General features: G+C 37.8%; 1 protein-coding gene across 1 annotated transcript in view; it reads left to right on the forward strand.

Annotated features, from left to right (window-relative positions):
- The window catches only part of EVC2 (EvC ciliary complex subunit 2), a 1983677-nt gene that overhangs the window by 1846234 nt on the left and 114369 nt on the right, over positions 1-23074 (forward strand). The window contains exon 20 of the mRNA XM_044056208.1: positions 22070-22263. Coding sequence (XP_043912143.1) covers positions 22070-22263 — 194 coding nt within the window. The remainder of the gene's footprint in view (positions 1-22069; positions 22264-23074) is intronic.

The raw sequence follows: 23074 nt of genomic DNA on the forward strand, positions 1-23074 counted from the left end.
AACCCCTATTTAAAAACATATTTTGCATAAATTCTAACTCATCATGAAATTCCCCTTCTTCACTAATCATCCTGGCTGCCCTGACCATCTGGCCCTTTACAACTCCCTTCTTTTGATGGTCAGGGTGCCAGCTGTCATAGTGAAGATAGGAGTTGGAAAATGTTGATTTTCTGTGAATGTTTGATTTTAATTGTCCCCTATGTTTATCAAAGGTTAATTCCACATCCAGGTAAGATATATTTTCATAACCAATATGATGTGTGAATTTCAAAAATCGAACATTTTGATTAATATATTCAAGGAATATTTTTAATGCTGTCTCATCGTTGTCCCATATTATAAAGATATCGTCCAAATATCTGGTGTATATTTTGATGTATTTTTTGAATGGACTGTTGAAAATATAATTATACTCCCAGTATGTCATGATTAAGTTAGCATACATGGGGGCACATGCTGCCCCCATTGCAACTCCATCAATTTATTTATAATAATTCGCTTCATAATACAAATAATTGTTGTGAAGTACAATTTCCATTAGACCAATCAGGGTATTGATTTTGGTTTGATCAAACATTTTGGACTCAAAAAGCTGTTCTTCTAGCCAAATTAAACCTATATCATGTGGTATAGATGTAAAAAGATTGCATACATCTATAGTAACCATGATATCTCCATCCTTCATTTTAACTTGATTCATCATATTAAGGAAGTCCCAGGAGTCTCTTGTAATGTATGGAAATTTGGACATACTCAATTTGAAATAACTATCTAAGTATTGACCGATGAAACATGTTTTATTTCTCTTCCCATCCACTATAGGTCTGAATTGTAAATTGTTCAGACCCTTGTGGATTTTTGGTATGCCAAATATTCCGCTAATGACCGGATAGTCATTAGCTAAATATTTATGTTCATCTTCTGTTATTTCACCCTGCATTAACATGTCTTCCAGTAGATTATCAATTCTTTTGTGTGCAATGTTAATTTCATTTAAACTTATTTCAGAATAAGATGTGCCTAACAACATGGTAGTCATGTAAGAAATATAATCCCCTTTATCAGTTATAACAATTCCACTACCTTTATCAGGCCTCATTATTCTAATATCTTTTGTACTTAATATATGTTTAAATATTTCTTCATCATTTTCAGTCATATTACTATGCATGGGAGTTTTATATTGTTTAAAGAAATCCCTGATGTCCATTTCTGCCCGTATTACTAACAGTTAGGATAGGAGGAGATGAGATAAAAATGGTAATATATAACCAATCTACAGGAAAGTCTCCAGGAATAGATAGTATTCCTGAGGACGTTTCAAAGTTAGGGAGGGGGGCGGGTAAAGATCTGGAAGGTTTTGTTTAACGGTATTTTCAGAGCAGGAGAAGTACCAACATATCCTGGAAGAAAAAGGTGGTGGCTTTACTACCTAAAGTGGGTAAAGATCCATCAGATCCAGCTTCATACAGGCCCATTTCTGTACTAGACCATGATGATAAAGTGTTTATATCTATAATGGCTAAAAGAATTGCATACGTGATGCCAGAATTGAAAGATATGGATCAGTGTGGTTTTGTGGAGTGGAGACAAACATCTGACAACATTAACAGAACATGGGTGATCCAGAGGAAAGTAGAATGAAGAAAACACCACTATTGTTGGTGGGTCTTAATGCAGAGAAAGCATTTGACAGAGTAAGCTGGGACTTTGAGCATGGCAATGGAAGCATTTGCATTCCCTGATAAAAATTATAAGGTTGATTAAGAGGATATATGAGGGATTAGAGGTGAAAATTAAAGTGGGTGGGGGTCCTCTCTGATGATTTCTGCTTGAGCAGAGGAAACAGGTAGAGGTATCCTCTTTTTCCTTTATTATTTGCTTTATATTTATTACTATTGGCAAAGAAATTAAGAGACTCAGAAATTCAAGGATATAATTGGTATGGCCGTTTAGAAAATCTGGCTCTATTTGCAGATAATATTATTTTATACCTGACAAATCAGAAAAGGACATTACAGTGTTGTGGAACATTTTGAGACAGTTTCAAATCTTTTTGGTATACAAAATTAATGAAGCTAAAACGAAGGCAATAGCGATTAATTATGTACCCACACATGAATTGGTTCAGCGATATCCATATTTATGGGCCATGATAAAATAAAGTACTTAGGAGTATGGATTAAAAATTATTCCAATGTGGTAACTAAGGATGTGTGGGAAGAGACTAAACAAAAGGTAATACAAAAACTAAGAAAATGGAAGCTCTGTTATATGGATTTGGATAGTAAGATACAAGCAGTTAAAATGTTTTTAGTCCCTTTCATCTTATACGCAGGTCAGGCATTTTTTTCTCAACCAGAGGAGTAGCTGTGGATAGCAATTAATAAAAGGTGAAGGATTTTATGTGGGAGGGGAAAACGGCAAGTGGTATTAGCTGATTCTTCCAACAGAACAAGATGGATTGGGATTATCCGATTTGAAGGGGTATTTCAGAGCAACACAGTTAAGACACAAGCAGAAAACTATAATTCAAATTGGAAAGGGATGATGATGAAATGGGGGGAAGCCCAAGAAACAAGGAAAGACTGGGATTTTGGATGCAGACCTTTAAGTAGAATAAATATACAGAATATTATATTCATGAAGTAGCAGAAAGTATTTTAAGAACTGCTTGAACACGGGAATGGAGAAAGGAGATTCTGCCAATACAGATGACTCAATTAGGGATATAGACAATAGGCAAGAGGGGTCTGGAATTTATTGGAGAAAAATTACAAAGTAACCAAGGTATCCGGAGCAAATAACTAAATAGGGGAAGGTAATAGAATGTGAAGATACCAAAAATCTATATGGACTACGGTTTAAAGATTGCCTTTGCTGTCAAGGATTGATATCAGAGTATAGGCAAAGAGAAATAAATAGGGGGTCCTAAATGAAAGACCAAACACTGGTAGAGTTTTTAGTAGACTCTAGAACAGAAATTACTGTTAAAAAAGGAATAATTACAAGAACATATAAACTATTGCATGATAACTATAAGAATCAATCAGAGGAGGTTCGAAAGGACTGGGAAGACAGATTGGATAAGTAATTCACAAAGAAACAATGAGGGATGGGATATATGTGTGTGTCTCCCAAATATGCAACAAAATATAGAAATGTTAAGATTTTTGCTTGGAAATGTTTACATAGATATTTTTATTCACCAAGTAGATTCCAGAGAATTTTTCCTTGGGTAGACAGCAAGTACTGGAGGTGTGATGGAAAAGAGAGAGGTAATTGGGAACATATTTTCTGGGAGTATAATGAGTTGGCAGGCTTTAAAGATTCCCTGCAGACTGCTCTGTCAAAGATGCTCCGTGCACAAATTGATGTAACTAGGGAAATTATTTTTCTGAGCTATGATACCGAATCGGAATTGCCTAGACATAGTAAGGCTTTGCTGCGTCTAATTATGGTGGCTGCCAAAAAAAGCAGTTACTAGCAAATGTTAATCAAAATCTAAACCAACTCTACTAAAAGTAGTGAATATAGTAAGAAAGATAAAACAACTGGAATTAGGATCTTTAGAAAAGGGTTGGAGCAAATTACATAGGAAAAATGGGAATTGTGGGAACAATGCATCCAGGGGATGAATGAAGTTTAAAAGAAGGCAGGACTTGAATAAGCTATGTTATGTTTGACTGATAGTGATTGGGTAGATTATAAGTGATGTATAATGTTTGCAACTAGAATTATGTCAGTATGGTTTGGGATGTAAAATACTTGCAACTGGCATTGTGTCAATATGGATAGTTTTCATTTATGTAAATGTATGATTGCCATGATAATTTTATAAAGATATTTTGTTTAAAAAAAAATCCCAAATATTCAAACTCCTGGAATCAAGAGTCCTATCTATCCATCTTCAAGCTTTTGAAGCCCTCTATTCCTCCGGTTCCACAACAAGGCTAATTCTCCTCCAGTTGGGCCAATGGCTGCATCGATTACTCAGGTTCCCCAAGCAAGATATAACATGAAAGTGTCGCAGTGGACCCATTCTATTCAATGATCAGTGTTACATCAGCTTCTTTACTGTCCAGTGTGACTCATGTCTGTATGCAGGCATCAGATTCTTTGGTGGTTAACTTGCTTTATTGTTTCTTGGGGTTAATCATCCACCTATTCATCTCCGATGGCCACTGTGACCATTTCTGTGGATGGGGTGTGACTTTTTGAATGGCAGACAGTCCAAGGTACGTGATCCATGACAGAGGTTAGACATCAGTGTCTTGGAGATGTGGGTGGTCATCTTAGCATTGCAGACTTTTCAGGATTCTCTCCCCAGGGGTGTGATTTCCATCCAAATGGACTATATGGCAGTAGACTGCTACATTAACAGGCAAGGGAGAACTCACTCATACCCATTATCTGGAAAGTTATGAGAGTATGGCAGTGGACAATGTCTTCTGAGTGCTTTCTAGTGGCACTGCTCATTCCTGCAGTTCTGGGCAGACAAACTGAGCAGGTCTATTCTTCTGCCTCATGAGTGGTCTCTCAGTCAGTGGCGACTGTGATTTTTAGTCACTGGGCCAGCTGTGGTGCAACCTTTTCACTTCCTACCTAAACACCAAGTCCAGCAGCTACTTTGCCCTGGTCCCACCCCCAGAGAGGCAGTCACCAAGGGATGCTCTAGTCTGCAGATGGCCCCCAGGTCTCTGGTATACCTTCCCACCTTTATCCCCAATAACCAAATTTCTGAAGAAGGCCATCAGGTGCATTACAACAGTGATTATCATCATCTCTTTCTAGTCCTGACAGATTTTGTTCTCTTACGTTTGGCCTCAACTGAAACATCCTGCATAGGTGCAGGATCCTCTTCCAGACCTTATATCTCACCCGTCTGGACAGCCTCACTGAGATCTGAAAGCCCTTAAGTTAACCACATTGTTACACCAATTCCAGTGATGGTCAGGGATGCCAGGCTTTCGGCTTCGGTTATTCATATTTTGTCATCACCCCATAAACTTAACACAGGAAAGGTTTACAGAAGTAAATGGAAAATATTTGCTGTTTGGGTTTCTTTTATTTATTTTATTTTTATTTAACATTTGTTGACCGGGAAAGTCCGACTAGGTTCCACAGATCCTGTTTTCAGCGGAGGCCCGGGGAGAAATGCTCCAGAAGCATGTCTTTAGAATGTGGGAGGAAACCAGAGTACCCGGAGGAAACCCACGCGAACGCAGGGAGAACATGCAAACTCCACACAGAAGGCACCCCAGCCGAGAATCAAACTGGAGAACCTCTTGCTGTGAGGCGACAGCATTAACCGCTGCATCACTGCGCCGCACTGTTTTAAAGGCTTAGATCCTTCTTCAGCACCTCTCCCATCTATTTTGGATTTTTTAGTGGGTTTATTCCAGGAAGGCGACAATTTTTCAACTGTTAAGGTTCAACTTATGGGCATATCCATTTTTCACTTTAGGGAACATCAGTGTTATTGCATCTTTGAAACTTTCTAAGGCTTTCTTAAAAGGAATGTTTTTGCTCAGAGTCCCTATCAGAGACGCAATCCATCCGTGGTATATTACCATGATGCTTCAGGCTCTAACAAGATCACCTTTTGAACCATCATCAGCAGATCTGAAGTTTCTGTCTTGGAAAACTACCTTCCTAGTGGCTGTCACTTGTGCCAGGTGAATTTCAGAAATTCAGTCTTTATCTTGCAAACCTCTTTACGTTGTTTTTGACATGGATAGGGTGTCCCTTCAGTGTAACCTGAATTTTCTTCCCAAAGTGGTATTGGAGGCTTCAGCTACTGGTTTTCTTTCTGAACATTTCTAACAAAAATGAATATATCATACACAATGAATATCCCCTCTCAGTTGAGATTTTACTTTCATCATATGAAAGGAATAAGGAAAACAAAGCAACTTTTTATCTCCTTTTCAAAGGCTAAGTTGGTGCAAGAAAGTCACACTGTCCAGGTGGGTCTCTGATTGTAGTACATTTGTCTGTATGAAAAATGGATTGGTTCTTCCACACAAACACAAGGCTTATTCAGCTAGAGCAGTGGCAGCTTCCACTGCATATTTTGCTAGCGGCCCCATATACTAGATGTGTGCTACAGCTCTTTAGTTGACTGTTCATAACTTTGTATCTCACTGTAAGCTGGACATTCATCCAAGGTCCTATGCATTTTTTGAATTCACCATTCTTTGGAATGCCCTTCCGTGAGACTACACTGGAGTACTGGTAGCTGGGGAATCCATCCTGTATGTTGAGTCAGGCAGAAAAGACAATATTAGATATGAAAATTATATAATTAAATAATGCTAAGTCTGTGTTGTCTTCCTCCATCCAACTCAACCTTCCTCCCTCTTTTGCCCTTATGTGAACTGTCATCCATTGGCTGTCAACCGATTGATTGTACCTGTCCAGGGGCTTGACATATATTCAGCCTTGAGCAGACTGCTCTTCCTTCCTGTTATTGATATGATATTAACTTTTTTTGTACCCCTTTAGATGTGATATTAGATAAAAATGGGCAAACTCTAACTGAGATATTGTAGGTATAAGAGGATGGTATGGTTAGGGGAGAAGCCTAAGTTTTGAATCCAAGAGCATAAAAAAGGTACCAAGTTCTTATCCAATCGGATCCATTAAGCCATGTGTTGTACTGGACAGAAGAAGACAACATGAATATGTTATGGTAAATATATGACTTCCATTTATATTGTTAATGAAAGTTGAGAATAAAATTAGGTCTAGAACAAAACCCTGTTGTACACCTGAGCAGCCCTAACATGTGCTGCTCCCACTGGCGGTGACACTTTCTGATTCAGAGATAGGCCCACAGAAGTGATCCTAAACAGACTGTTGGATCACTTAGGGGGGCTGTCTCCATGGCTGTGTTACATGCCAATGAGACATTCTGGGGGAGCAACCCATACTAATTAGCCATGTGCTCTACCCCCAGAAATACCTGCTATGTAAATTAGCATGGCTGGCTGTGTTAATGAACGTGGCCAAAAAGCTGCTGTCTGCCTTTGAAGTCAATGGAAGATACAGTGTAAAAGGCAAGTTTTAGTAAGTGTCTTTTGAGGTAGTTATGGGTGTGTGTGTGTGTGTGTGTGTGTGTGTGTGTGTGTGTGTGTGTGTGTGTGTGTGTGTGTGTGTGTGTGTGCGCGCGTCCGTGTGTGTCTGTCTCTCTCTGCTCAGGTGGTCGCACTCTGGGTGTTAGGAGATAGGTTGAGTAGGTATTGTCGTTCTTATGTGCATTAAGAAGAGGCTGAGGCTTGGGTGTTCGTTTAAGTAGTTTATTGTATACAAATACATCAGCATGGATGTCAGGAATGTTAAACTTAAACAAACTATCTAACTAACTGAATACATACTTGCATGCTCACACTCTGGCTGCTACCTCCAAATAGCACTGTTGCTTGTGTCTGCTCAGGATTTACATGCATGTGTTAGTTAACTCACTGGAAAGCTTCTTAAAGGTATATCGCACACTCTGATCTACAAGTACTATATATGCATGTGTGTGTGTGTGTGTGTGTGTGTCAGTGAGTGAGATCAGGTGGGGGATCTAATCTACAGTGAGAGATCTGTAGCTTGTGTGTATGTGTTTTGGGGATGTTGCCATACCTCTAAACTCCACTAGACTTGTAACAAGTCCTGCAGTACTTGTGAAACAATACTGACCAGGGAATTTTGAATGTTACTCTAAGTCACTTACAACATTTATTGAATAACAGGTTTTGCAGCATGAAAGACGTCATGTGCTCAGTGTAAACATCTGTCTACAAATGTTATCTCTAGACTGAAAGAGTAAGCAACTTTTATGACCAAAGTTCCAAAGACTTGACATCTGCTCTTACAAAATGTCCCAGTGCTGGACCTATAAATGGGGAGGAGACAGAGAAGAATGATACTATAAGCACATTTATTTTATATTTATTGATCATATTTGTCAATAATGTATTCAATAAATCTAATTTAGTTTGCATGTAATCCTGTTACAAAGTAAAGTTAAGATTTCAGTTATCAAGATATTTCGCTCTGTTGGTCTTCAGCAGTGTACGCAGCAAAATGTGTGAGTGCAGCTGACTGGCGGTATTTGGCACTGGTGCTGGCAGCTACCTTTCCCTACTTTGTACTATGTAAATTAACTTCAGCGGGGGCTCAGAAGTTTTCTTAAGGGAAAACACTATTCTTATTTGATGTCCTTCCTTATCACTGTTGCAGCATTCTTTACAGATGGGATATCCTGCCAAGAGCAGCCGAACGTCTGGCAGGCATACCAAACATATGTCCTACACCCACAGCATAAGGTACATAAGTGAAGTACAAGTGCCTAATGCTCAGGACTTCTTTGCTGCCTGTCACGCTATTCTATGAATTTAGTCTGTAGGTCATTTGCTAAGTTGGTTCAGCTACTGAGCCTTTACAAGACAAATGCCCCATTGGGGTCTTTTTCTTCCTTTTTTTTTTCTTTATTTAGTAGATTTATCTTTTTACATGTCATCCAGGAAGGGAAAATGTGAATGTGGGAGGCAGATTCCCCATAAAGATATATATGATGTGTCTTTCTTGTTTGAGTGCTGCTCATGACCATACTCAGTGTGAGATTTGTCTGGCGTTTGGTCAGAAGAAACTTTGCAGCTGTCTGTCATCCCTTTGTATTTACTTGGAGAATCAGCATTTGAAGCTTCTGGCCCAGGGTACCATGGCTTCTGAGTCAGCCTGCCTTGACATTTAGCCACTGCTTCAAAAGTAGCCTAAGAAGGCATTCATTGAATCTGCTGCTGTCTAGCCTCCTATGGACATCTCCTTCAGGTTGGATGAACCCAAGAACCATCTGGCGCTGGCATCAGCTCCCTCTGCTACAACCCAGTTGGAGGTTTACACATGGCTGCGTACTGGGACATCCAATGAGGCTGTGCCTCTGTCTGCTGCAAATGTGGAGGGGGAATGTGGCTAATTATATTAGAGGGGCCTCTGGGGATTCCCAAGATACTAGTCAGGGAGGAAGTCCCTGATACTCTTATTGAATCTAGGTAGTTGCTGAGCCTCCTAAGTTTGTTAGGGCTGATATTCCCCTGAAAAAGAGACAGGAGACCTAGCATATGGCTCCTGTGGCAAATGATCCTCACAGTGAATGTCAGAATTTCACACATGGCCTTTTTAATGCCCTTATGGGTTTAAAGCCTCCTTAAAGACTTCTGTCCCTTCTTCTCTTCTTTGGTCCTGTACTCCTTCTAAATATCTTAGGGAGTCTGAGTCCTGTGATGAAGAGTTAGATTTGGATTCCTGTGAAGAGTCCTTGGCTTCCTCTTCTCATCTCCATTCTTCCTTTGCCGTATGGTCTGAGGAAGAGGGTTCTTGTTTTCCAGATTTCCCCATAGAAGAATGATCTTTTGGAGATATTGTATGTATGATAGAACATTTTAAATTGGGTTGTTTCTAGGTTTCCAATGTCCAAAAGAGGTACTTCAAGCTCTTTCAAATTGTTTCACCCCATCTGTCCCTGTGTTGTTGGACACTTTCTCTTTGGCTTCTGAAGCTCTTGATTCCCATCCTCCTGCTCCAAAGAAGTCTAACAGATTCTTTAAAATCCATGAAGCTCAGAAGTTCTTGTCTAAAAACTTATTTTGACCCTGCTTTGATTTTCTTAGCTGCTGACAAGCCATCTAAATTGCTGACTTCTTCTAAGCGTTTACCTTCAGACAAGCACAGTCATACTGTGGACTGTTACAGAAAAAAGTGTATACTACTGCTACTTTAGCTTAATGGCCTTTAACTACCAGACTGTCAAGACTAGGTACTTGCTGGCTTTTTTCTGTCAGCTTGGGGGTATTCTGAGTCATTTGCTTCATTCTGAGACAAAGTTGTTTGCCATTTCTTTGTTGAGCACTGCTTCCCAGGTGGCTAGAAATTCTATAAAGTACAGTTATAATGCTACTAATGTCTCTTCTAGAGCAGCAGCTTCTGGGTCTGTGATGAGAAGGTACTCTTGGTTTCATTTCAAGGCTCTCCCTGATGATATGAAGTCAAACTCCTGGATTCTCTTTTAGATACCTAGAATCTCTTTGGCTGTGCTTCAGCTGAGATGTCTGTGAATTTACAAGACAAGGGGAAAGTAATGCAGGATTTTGAACCAATCTTTCTGTCTTCTGTTCCTAGGTTTCAGAGAAATTGTCTGTCTAAATCTTCATTTGTTAAAAAGCAGCCAAGATTGCCTTCTAGGGGTAAGAGATCTTCCAAAACAGTTTTTTTTCTGATAAATCTTCTCAGGGTTTGTATTGCTGAAATACTGGTTCATTTGGATTCAACTATGTTTTAAATAAGAAGTCACATACACACTGACTTAGTACTTGAAACACAGCTTTAATAATACACTAAGCATTGCTAATACAGCATTAGTAAGGCACTACTTTAGCATTTAAAAACATAACTCTAGTAATTTATTAGACCAAAAATTAATACATCACCAATCAAGTTGATTCAGCTTCATTCATGCCCCTTCAGGGTGGGAGGCCCCAAGACAGCTGGACAGAAGGTAACTTGATAGGGAAATCCTGCGCGGTGTCCATCCATAGCTGAGACTTCTTTTTGGCTGTTCCAAAGCCTCCCTTTTATCCTATACAGTAAACAACTCTTGAATGACTAGATGTAATCCTTTCTCATGAGAAACCAGATGAGGCTGGAACAAACAGGGGTTGGCTAGACATCAAGAATGTTCCAGCTGAGTCTACCAATAAAAACATTTCCTTAGTTTACAAAAACATTTCCTTAGTTTACAAAAACATTTCCTCTCATGTTTCAAAAAAACAAGTATCTTTGAGAAAAACAAGTATCCTTGCCAGTCACCAGAAAAATAATGGAAAAAGAGATTTAACTGTGTAATATGAACCAGCAGGCAACCGTCTTTTTTACAGGCATCCCCTTTCATGTCATATTCATATCAAGGGTTCTTAGAGTCAAAGGCCTTTTTTCTCTGACAAATCTGCTTCCTTCTGAGATTCAGCATCTTCTGCTTCATGGACAGGTTCCTCTTTCCCACAGGTTAACTCTGCCCTTTCCTGTTGAGTAACAGATAACCCCAGACTCTTGGGTGCTTTGCATTATCCAAACTGGTTATGTCACAGTTGGAAGTCCATTCCTTCCTTTTCAGGGCTTCCCCAGCCTTTTCCTTACCAGCGCCCTCATTTTCCTTTGATTTATCAGGATCTTTTATTACAGGGAGCCATGCCATTCAGCCCATTTCCCCCCCCTTTCATCAGGGCACAGCGTTTTATTACAAGATGTTTCTGCTTCCCAGGAAGGAGGAGTCTTGGATGCCCATTCTGGATCTTTCTTTACTCAACACATTTCGAAAGGTTCCTTCCTTGAGGATGTTGTCTCTTCAGTATCTCTTTTTTTCTCTCTTCCTTCTGATGCTTTCCCAAGTTTTCCTGGTGTCTCTGGATTTGAAGGATGCTTATCTTTACATTCCTGTTCATCCTTTCTTCAGGATATTTTTATGTTCCTCTGTTTCTTCCTCACATTATCAATTCTCTACATTGCCTTTTGGTGTTTCTACAGCACCTAAACTCCATATGAGGAAATTTCAGTGATACCTCAAAACTGTTTGGCTTCAGCATTTCCATCCTCTGGATTTTCCAGTATTTCTCTTCCCGTATCTCAAGATTGAATTACAGTGATGCATTTATCAGATCTTTCTGAATCTGGCCTGCCTTTTCAGGTTCCCATTCCCACTCAGGAACTGTACATGGATACTTCGGATCATTGTTGGAACTTTCTCAAACAATGCCAGGGTCCAGGGATTTGGTCTCCTTCACAACTGGCAGATCATGTCAACAGTAAGGAGATGAGAGCCCTGATTCTTTCTCTCCATGCTCTCCAGTCCCTTTAGATCCCTGGCCTTTTAAGAATTCTTACACACAATACTACATTCATGTGGTAAATAAGCATGGGGGAAAGAAGTCATACCTCCTTTGCAGGCTTGCTCTTCAGGCATAGGGTTTTGTAATCCACCATCACGTGACCCTTCAGGTGGTTTATAAACCTTCAGAGTACAGTCTAGTGGCAGATACTTTGAGCAGGTGCAGGGCAGATCCTCATGAATGGATGCTTCACAATAATGTGTTTTGGTAGGGTACTCCTCAAGTTGATCTCTTTGTCTCCCATTTGAACTGACGAGTTCCCAGATTCTGTTCCAGAGTGCAAAATCCTCCGGCTTGCAAAGTGGATGCCATGTGCTTTTATTGAAAGGGGATGTTTCTATATGCTTATCCCTTTCTTCCTCTTTTGACAAAAATCCTGCACAAGACCATGTGGGACACACTCAAAATCTTGTTGATGACTCTGTTTTGCCATAGAAGGCATTGGTTTTCCATCTGTTCCATCTGGCCAGAGGCAATCATCACAAGTTACCTCCCTAAATAGATCTATTCACACAACAGAAGGAATGTCTCATTTACCCTTACTTGACCATCCTTCATTTGACTCTTTTGGTGATAAGGTTTTGATTCCTTTTAGACACCAATTTTCTGAAGCCCTGCTTCAAGAAACCCACTACTGAAATTAATTTCTGTGTGGTTAAATGGAACAGATGTTCTATTTGGTGTATCAGACATGACCTGGACCCATTTTCTATGGGTATTCCTATGGTTCTTTCTTATTTGTGTTAGTTGCTCACTTCTGCCCTAGCATATTCATCTGTTAAAGCTCATTTGTTGGCCATTTTTGCTTAACTGCCTCTGAGTCTGCCACTGGCATCTAGTTTTGAAGTCAAACAGTTTTTGAAAGGTATCTTTCATATTAGGCTCCCAATAAAACCTCTTCCTCCTTCATGGGATCTTAATTTTGTTCTTGAGATATTCACTCAATCTCCTTTTGAACCTACAGTTTCCTTTTCCTTGCAGCACTGTACTGTTAATAGCTCTTATTTCTGCCAAGCAAGTCCCTGAACTAAAAAAGCACTCATGCCCATTCTTCCTTTATTGTTTTGTTTTTCAAAAGGACAGGGTGTCTCATACTTATCCTTCCTTTATGACCAAGGTGGTTAATGATTTGCCAAATCATCTTTCTTCATTTTTTTCCCCGCTCCACAGAATGATGGTGAAAGGCTTCATTGTACATTGGATCTGCACTGACTGCTCAGATGTTATCTTGAGAAAACCAAAGATATCAGGAAATCTTAGCAGCTTTTTGTTTCCTTTCATGACAGGAAATTGGGTTTGGCTGTGTCTAACCAAACCATCTCTTCCTGGATTTCTTTTTCTGCTATTCTTTTCATGGCAAACAGCTTTTTTCTTCTGTTCTTGCTCATTGTGCCAGGACTGTGGTCTCTTATAGTGCTTTTTTCAAGGGTCTAGATATAGGATCTGTTTTAGAAGTGTAAATATCTATACTAAACATTAATAATTGGATGTCATGTATAGAGCCAGAGTGAGTTTTGCCAGGGTCATCTTACATGGGTTTTTGGAATGTTCTTATTTGCCTTCCTCCTCCAATCCTCTACAGTATCTTTTGTTTGATAAGAAAGGACATAGTATAATTGTGTAAGATCCTACCATAACTGTAAATTTCCTACTTCTCCTTGTTGCAGTATTATTTCCATCCCCTTTTCCCCCTGTTTTCTTTTGCTTTTCTGCTGGCCAAGAGGTCTATTTTTCTGCATAGGTTCATGGGTGTTTACTAGGCTAGTGACCACAAGGGCCTTTTTAAGCCTGGGCATGCATCCCAAATCTCTGACAAGTTCTGGTACCCTTGATAAGTGTAAGCAGGGGCTTGGGAGGTGAAACACTTACAAGCAGAGGACTAGGAGATGAATCATCTACAGGCTGCCTGTGTCCATTAGAGACATAGGTGCCAAACAGGGGATGAATTTCCTGTTCCCCATCCAGTTGTCCAAGTTACACTTGAATTGGGTTAGAGAAGAGCTCTGCTTCACATGGATGGGGAGCCTGTTCCACAGATGGGGTAGTCTCTGGAATGCATAGCTGTCTCACCAGCAGGTCCTATTGATATCACTTCCTTCTTTCTTCCCTTTGTGGATGCACATGTCCAACATTTTCCTCTTGGGTTGCTCTGGTTCTTTTAGGGCACTTCAGGTGTGAGGATTAGATGCTCATACGTCACTTATGTACTTTTCAAATTGGACGTAGGACAGATGTTTGACATATGGTGCCTGGAAGGAGATAAGGCTTTGGTATGTTTGCTGGACATTTGGTTGCCCATGGTAGGATATCCCATCTGTAAAAAATACTGCTGCAGTTAAAAGTAGGACAGCTACTGTTATGGTAAGATCTTACACAACTGTACTTTGTGATGTCTCCCAGAAGGTTCTTTGAATTTCAGATTTCAGTATATAAGTTACACTACATATGGTGAGATTCACAACCCCTTCCATGCAAAAGCAAGGGATGTATGGAACTAAGTGCTTGGTGTTATTGTTGATAATGATTTACAAAGTTATTATGGCTAAATGTAAATAATACATTACTGAGCATTATCTTTTTGTGTGTTGTACTTGGAACAAACTGCCTGATTCAGGAAAAATTAGGCAACCATTCTAGCTACTCTGAGTCATATATTTGGTATAGCATTGAAGTCCCAGATGTCTGCATTCCATTCAAGTTTTCTAACGCCTACTGCAGCAGACAGCATGTAATATATTACAACAGTTATGAAGTTTAAACTTAAAAATGCATTGACACCTGTGCTCTATTTGTTTGTGTAATTGTTAATCAGTTTTCAATCATCAAGAATAGAATAATACTGGGTATTCTGTCCATGTGTTAATGCTGCATACATTAGTGAAGCTGTGAAAAGTACTCCTGCTCACCGTAACAGTGGAACTGGGAGAGGAGAGACTACTGCAGTAGAATACATAGTTTCTCTCGATCTCCATAGTGGTGGTTGTCTTTAACTTGCTTGTCTTAACTTTAGTCATTTATGCTGCTTATGGAGTGGAGGTTGATTATTAGTGCTGTAGCTATGTTTCTTGAAAAAAGTTTCTCCCTAAAAACTGAAGCTGAGATGACATAATGTACATCTTACAGTATACACCATAAAGACAGGGTGTTCATCTTTTCTGGTGTCCAAATTGTGGCATTTCTTACTTAACTATGAGATTTTTCACAGCAACAGGTATTGTTCAGTCAATACTTAATTTTACTTTATTGCCATAATATGGAGTCTCTGTTATAGAAATTTAGATGTTTGCATTGCTTTTTACTATTATAGGTAATGACACGTTCTTGAATTTCAGTTAATACTGCTAGAATTGTTGATTTAAGTAGTTACACTGGCCAACTTTGACATGTTTTCAAAAATAGTTGATATTGTGTAGAGCTGATCAGACTTTTTCAGATCTGCATTTTTTTTTTAAATAATATTGACCTTTCAACTGTTCAACAGCGCTATCAAGATTCTGAAAATAAAATGCTAGGTTATTTGTAAATGATGGCAAACAATGCTTAAAAGCAAAGTTATTTCTTTAAATGCCCAGTTTCTGAAAATGTGGTGAAAATGCTAGTCTGTTCTTAGGAGCGGTGTTGTAGGGTTTAGTTATTTGTGTGTATGCCATTCTGTCATTTGGTTTTGATGTACATTCAATAATGCTTGATATATTTATGATGTAACTTCTTTAATTGATTATAATGCGGATATACAATGCTCTGAAATATTTAAATGACTCTTGCAAGTTAGATTTAGTTAAAGACAATAAACTGATATTCAGTGTTATTTTATTATTAATATGCACACCAGTTTAACATTTTTCTGTAACAGTTGTTAATTGCCTGTAACCTGGATGTTTTCATAATTGTGATTGCTGGGAACTGTCAAACTTTTGTATATTCTTTGTAAATCTTTTAAACATTTTTTGTAATCTTTTTGTAATATTGCTATGGAGCTTATCTCCCTGGATCTCCACTGAAAATGGGCTACTTGCCCAGTCAGACTTTACGCGGTTAACAAATGTAAAATAAAATAAATAAGTAAATTGTATGTATGTATGTGTGTTGCAAATTATGTGTGGAACTTGAAGTCTTGTTGTTATATTTTGCTAGTAGTAATGTACACATGAAGGGGGTAAGAAGTTTTTCTAATGTTTGAGTGTAAGCCCTCTAAGGGTGTTAAGGCTGTTCATTTCAGGTATGCAAGCATCTATGTCATTCAATTCTGACTAAAAAAGCTACTAAAATTATATTAGTCAACTGTTGTATGTCACTAGTAATTGGAAAATTGAGCACTTCAGAACTTCTTAATCTTTAGATTTTGCCAGTTAGCTGTAGTACAAAGGTGAATTTGATAGATTTGTTTGTATTACAATTATTTACACTTGACTATTAATTTGTTAGCTTGATCTGCTTGAAGAGTATATTGAAATAGTGGCAGAGGTATTTCAAGATTGAAATGATGAGGTGCCTTGAACCTTCAGTGTAAGTGCTGTCCATTTAGTGGCCCTACTATTCTTGAAGAAGATGAGATATAAAGATGCAATGCATATGTTTGCTTGCACACGTATGTAATATGAAACGGTATCAAAGTATGTGTCTTGATTTAAGCTTGACATGATTGAATGTTATGTGTTAATTTGAACATAAAATTACTGATTGCTGTACTTCAGTGGTGGTGATGATTTAAATTTGTAGGTAATGACAAGTGTTTGAATTCCCAGTGGATGAATGTTTAAGTAATTTCAAGATATTCCTTGCTGTTAACGTTGTTGCACATTTGAGTTTTCTATCAAGACGGTCACTTTGGAAGAGATTTTTTATATTACTATGCAAGATAACAAATGCTTTCATTTAAACAAATGAGGGAAGCTGTGGCTTGATAACGCATGAGGCTTTATAATTTATTGGATGGAGAATAGTAATTATATGCTGAATTTGATTTTAAGGGTATAAAGTAGGAATGTTCATAGTGGTCTGACTCATGGATGGCACTTTCCATACTTATATTGTCTTATGGTTTGATTTGTGCCTGCAAAGCTTGGAGAGAATGTTATTTTGAGTAGATTTTTTGAAACCTGCTGTATCGATGAGCTTGTCATTTTCAGGAGGCTATTGAAGAATTTTGTAATGAATAATGAACAGAGTGGTGTCATTTAAGTCTTTCAAGAGGAAAAAATGACAACTACATTGGCATTTGTTAATGCCTGATGGTGGTTTATTGTCTGGTAGATTTATAAATACATGAAGGACCTGTGAACATGAATGGGCTGGCTTATACAAGGTTGATCATCTATGGTGGTGTAGATTATACTCATTTGCTGAAGCAAGTGATTGTTCTGACGGGTGCTAGTAGACAGAGTTATATGTTTAATTTTACTGCACTGCTCAAGGAGAAATTGGGTTGCTTAGTATAATATAAGTCAAGGGAGACCAGTGCTGATTTTGACTAGTATGTCATTGTTTGATATTCACTAGTTATTTTCAAGGAAGGGAGCAGCAGGTGAGATCAAGGTGAGAGTTTTCAACATTAACTGTTTACTGGCAACTGGCTAAGTAATGGTTACCAATGCATTGATTGCAGGCTTATAGAAAGTAGAAGGGAAGCACCTGTAAAAAGACCAAGTTCTGAAGAGGTTATTGCATCTCTGAGATTGGAAAATTCAGTTTTCCAAGTGATTAAATTATGAGGAATAGGAGTCTATATGTGGTCTTATTATGGAGAAAAGCTGAGTAGTCTTATTTTGAGTTCATAATGCATACACTGAAACAAGATTATACTGAGTAAGGTTTTGATGAATGAGTAGCTTGCAGTACTTTCCAAGGTGATTACTTTTACCTATATTATGCCTGTTGGGATGATGCTGAGATACTGTTTTTTTTAATGTATTTGTATGTGTTTTAAAAAAGTAGGGTATATATATATATATATATATATATATATATATATATATATATATGTGCAAATTGTTTATTCCAGTTGTTATTCCATTTGGTAATATGTTAGGTGTTTCAAAAATTGACACAATGCATATTTTATATGAAGGATGTAAAGATGATTGTTCAGTAGCTCATAGGCTTATAGTATTAGATCCAAAATTATAACCCAAGAGTGTATTGTCAAGGTCAGGTTTAAAGGTGAAAATGTAATGATGATTTTATTGTTCATGTTCTTTGAATGGTGCATGCTGATCTTTGGGGTTTGTAAGATTATGTAATACTGATGTTGTGTTATCACTGTGGTTTGATAAAGATGATTCCTTAAAAACAACTAGAGACTATGGTTATTGCTTTGTATTAAACACAATTTCTTTCTTCTTTTAGAATGTTGTGTCTTAATATGTATAATTTAGTTTACTTAGCTAGATCAGTGTCACAATACGTCTCACATAGGTTTAGGTGACTAGCTAGGTTTTGATGGTGACTTTAATATTTTTCTTACAAGTATTTTGTTATACCACTCTAGTAAAGTACATTTAATGATTTGCAGTTGTTGACTGATTAAGCATTTCCTGAGAAGGTTTGTATATCTACCAGCTTTGGATAACCTTACTCCTCCTAGGTTTTAAATAGTATGCTTTATAGTCCTTCAATCAAATGTGCTGGTTCAATGGCCCTAATTATTTATTTGTGGATGCCCTTTTGGTAGCTTTTGCATCTTCTCAAAGGATGTCTGAGCTTGAGACTTTTAATTTGTAGGGAACTGTACAGGCTTATGATAAATATTGACACATACACCCTTTTCATTATGGACCAGTCCAAACACTTGTCAACTAGAATGACCACAAGACTTTCTCACTAAAATAATCAAGGGTCTAAATCACTAAAACTATGCAGACCTTGTCTCTATTCTCTGTATAATACAGGCTACTCTACCTTGTGTAGGGAGCTTCCATACACCCTCTTCTTTCAGACCTATTACAAATTCACAAGTCCAATGGTATCATAAGTACCTTTTCAAGGGATCTCAAACTCATTTGCAAAAGAGAATATATTTGAGGGATAGAGTTGTATCACAGAGAATACCACTTTTATGGAACTGTCTTTCACGCCACATAAAGCAAATACTGCTCTTACTCTATTTAGATATAATCTGGATGAATGGATGAGTAATCAAAAATTCACCCCTGGTTTAGCACCCCTATTTGTCATGTAAATATCACAACATATCCTTCTTTGGCCCATCACTCAGTTAATTGTATGCAAAATATAAGGGGTAAAACTAACAAGGGGATGTTAAACTAGGCTTCATAAGATATTCACTGGTCAGTAACTGATAAAGTAGCTATGAATGGGACTAACCCAGTCAACAACATGTAAATAAATGAATAAATGAATCTATGACAACAGAAAAGCCAACATAGCATATTATGAACTTTAAAAATGACAAAAACAATGTTTTTTTTTAAAGGGGCAAGCACTCCTGCCCCCCTCCCCCAACACCCCACATCATTAAGTATACAATCTCCCGTATTGCAAAACGTTGGCGGTGCCGATTCTTCTGAGATCTCACTGTTTAAATTGGACCGGTTTCAGTGAAACATGGGAAATGATGGAAAAACACCTGTCACTTTCCATTTTAATAAAACACTACTCAGTGAACAGAATGACTCCCCATCACATTGGTTCTGTTAGAAAGATTGGGAGCTCCTAAGGACTAACCTAGGATTCTTCACTAAAATGATGTCACTGTAATCCTTGAGCTAGTCTGTTCATTAAAGTCCTGTTTCCTGTTTATTGACAGAAACCAGTTTGGAAAAAGGAGTCATTGATATTCTACATGTTCATACTACCCAGGCTTTATTTCATGCGAGCACATGCATTTGGCAAGACTCAACCACAGTTGCTTGTGGCTGGCAAACCTGCACCTTGTGTGTGGAATGGAACACCTTTTTTTTCTTGTGTGTGTGTGTGTGTTAGAGAGAAGGGGTGTTTCTGTTCTGACTGTGTAGCAAGAGAGAACATAAAATTATTACCATCAGCTTTACAGGCTAGTTTTGTACAAATTGGAGTACTTGTTGCAAGAAAGTAGAAAAATATTGTACTTGGGGAAATTGAAATTATTTTTACTGATCAGTTTAAAAAATAATAAAAAAATTGATTCAGGTCAATTTTTTTAAGTCAACAGTAAACAGTATTTTATAAGTAGTTCAGAAATAAGCTGAAGTTAATTATTTTAGACAACGGCTGTATGCTTTTTCTGTCTGTAAATTCTTTGTCTATAATTCTCAGCCAGAGTTTAGAAAGCAAAAACTTTTATTATATTGCAGCTGGCAGGTAAAATAACCTCCAGCTTAAAATAAGTTCAAATTAATTATGACCATATTTTAAGTCAGATGCTATTTCACCTGCCTCTACTGAATTTATGAAAGTTTATTTCGGGGGGGGGGGGGGAGGTATCATTCAAATATCAAAAATCAATTTTCCATCCAGTGGTATGCTCTGCAGGTACTCCACCTGAGTGGAGACATTGTTCAGAGGTTTCTGCTACTTAAAATTAATTCTTGGAAAGTTTATGTGCATAAGCATGTATGAGCCTTTCTTTGTAGGGAGCTTCGTCAGAACAACTTGGTCAGTATCTTCCTTTAAAAATTGATTTTGCTGTCCTACATCCATTGTGCAACTTGTATTAAAAAGCAAAATAGGAATGTATTCTGTATCACCTGCAGGTGCTTGCGTCACAGAGTAGTTTTTTTTTTTTTTTGCCAGCTCTGCAGTTATACATCTGGTAAAGAATGTTTCACCTCAATCATACTAAGGGAGTTTCGTGTCATTTTTGTTTAATATTGGTGCTTCTTGGAAGGTTTGTATACATATGCACATTTTTTGCCACTCTCTTTGGGCAGCTGTCAAAACAAGTCAGTCATTAGCATTTTTTTTTTTTAATTATTTTGATTACTTATATTCATTGTTCAATCTAAAGCTTGTTGTGCCACTGAGTGGAATGTATTTATATTAAGTGCAACTGTTTGCCTCACAGAGATACTTTGTTACTAAATATATAGACGTTCCGGTTATGAAGGTTTCAGTTCTTTCACACTTAAAAGGTGTCAAGTTCTTTTTGGTTAAATTATAAGGAAGGCATAATACTAGGTAATATTATAGAAGTAACACATTGATTCTCAGATTTTTTTTTTTTTTAACTTTTTTTTGTTTACAGTTGCCAGCCCTCTGCTGAATGTACTGTGCCTCATGCGGCCGTCAAGGTCATTTGAGTTTTGAACCCTGACTTAAACCCTTTGAAAGTGGATTGCCAACACTGTGTTTTGAGATCAGATGATGAGCTAACTGTTGAAAACTGTATCTGTTAAAGGCAATGCTATTAGAAGAATGGCTGCTTCTGGTTCTTGCTTCAAATATGCTGCCATTGAAGACATTATTTGGTTCACTCCTTCACCAAGTTTTACATTTAGAAAATAATCACAGGAATCATAATTCTTTGGGCAGTTTGGTAGAATAGCCTAAGCAATCATCTTTTCACCATTTCCTAACACTGGCTTTCTGAGCAGATTAATTATGATTGCTCAGGGTTCTTCCCAGCAGTTTCATTATTGTAGAAGGTCTCCAATATTTTGTGCAGCACACATTCGCACAAAATATCGGTTGACCCGTGAATTTAAGGATATTGTTCACTGTTTGTTTATTTCCCATTTAACATATCCTGAAAGTTTCCTGCAAATATGACAAGTATATGTTTATATTTGTTGGAATGCTGTATTTTGTTTTTGTTTCCTAATTTCTGGGTGGTGCTTGCATAATGGATGATGTCAAATTGAATAGTGCATTGATGGGACATGTTTTAGCAGCCCAAGTTGTATTACCAAAGCATATGCAGGCAGCTGCATGAGCCCACAAGCATGAGGATGAGGAAAAATAAAAGTAGCCAGACTGGAGGCAGTAATATAGGAAAACATAACAGGAATCTCAGTAGTTGCACTCTTTTGGAGGCCCCCTCATAGATCATCTGATTTAGTCAAGACATATCTCATTTATGATGTATTCTAATATTGTATGCTTCAAAAGACTTTTGAAGAGTGCAATTAAAGTAATGTAGCAAAAGCTGACACTGTATGTGGAAACAAAATGCTTAGATGTGTATTTCTGTATTTATTTAGGAACGAAAGCTGACCGCTTACTTTGTTAAGCAGAGTGGGATACCTGTGGGTGTACTTAATAATGTCCTGCACCTACTGCTGCCAACGTGCTCTGAAAAAGAGATCGTGTCCATCCTGGATTCAGTTTATAATAAATATCCCATTTGTGATATGGACAATGACAAGAACAGAGGAGCTAACAGCACTGTTAAGAGGTAAGGATGGAAAAGCCTCATTACTCTTAAAACCTTGTACAAAGTCACGGACAGCAAGCAGCAGACTCGTCATTTCATAAAGTCTCCAAACAGATTTCATTGGGTAGCAGTGGTAATGTTACTGATTTAGGAAGAACATTTCCTTTAGGTGTTTGTTGCAGTCACTTTTTCTGTTTACTAGGCTTGGAAAAAATCTGTGCTGTTTTGGTCAGTCTTTATGAACTCTTCTCTAACGCACTGGTGAGGGATATTAGTGTTTAACTGTTTAGTGAATTCTAAAGTAAAGTAATTTAATATTCACAGTAGGACAGTCCAGTTAAAGATAACTGCTGGCTGAAAGAATAGTAGAGCACGTTAAAGGTTGAAGGTGCTTATAAACTTTGTCATTTGATCAGGATTTCATTCCGTCAGTCTTCTGCTACATATATTGTGTCTAATAACATATCACTAAAACAGAAAAAAAAGGACTCCCAAATGACTTGCATAAATATGCAGTTGTTCCTTCTGTCTGTTACCTGACTACTTGCTTTATAAATGGCAAAACATATCTTGGATGCATTTATTACTCCTCCCTGCTTCATGTCTCATATCTAAAGGCGCTCAGTTATCCCATTTACCGTATATGATTTTAGCTTAATTTAAATTTAGGGATACATGATAACTGTTGTATCAATGCAAAATCAATATGTACAGCTTCCTCATTAAAGTATTTCACCTCATATGATTACTCCGACTAAATAATTTTCTTGTGTACTGACAAGTACTTTTACAGCCAACTGACAAAAAGATAGTAGCTGTGATCTTGTTGCAG

This window comes from Protopterus annectens, chromosome 14.part0, assembly GCF_019279795.1.
Source record: "Protopterus annectens isolate FY-2018-M chromosome 14.part0, PAN1.0, whole genome shotgun sequence".
Taxonomy (NCBI): Eukaryota; Metazoa; Chordata; order Ceratodontiformes; family Protopteridae; genus Protopterus; species Protopterus annectens.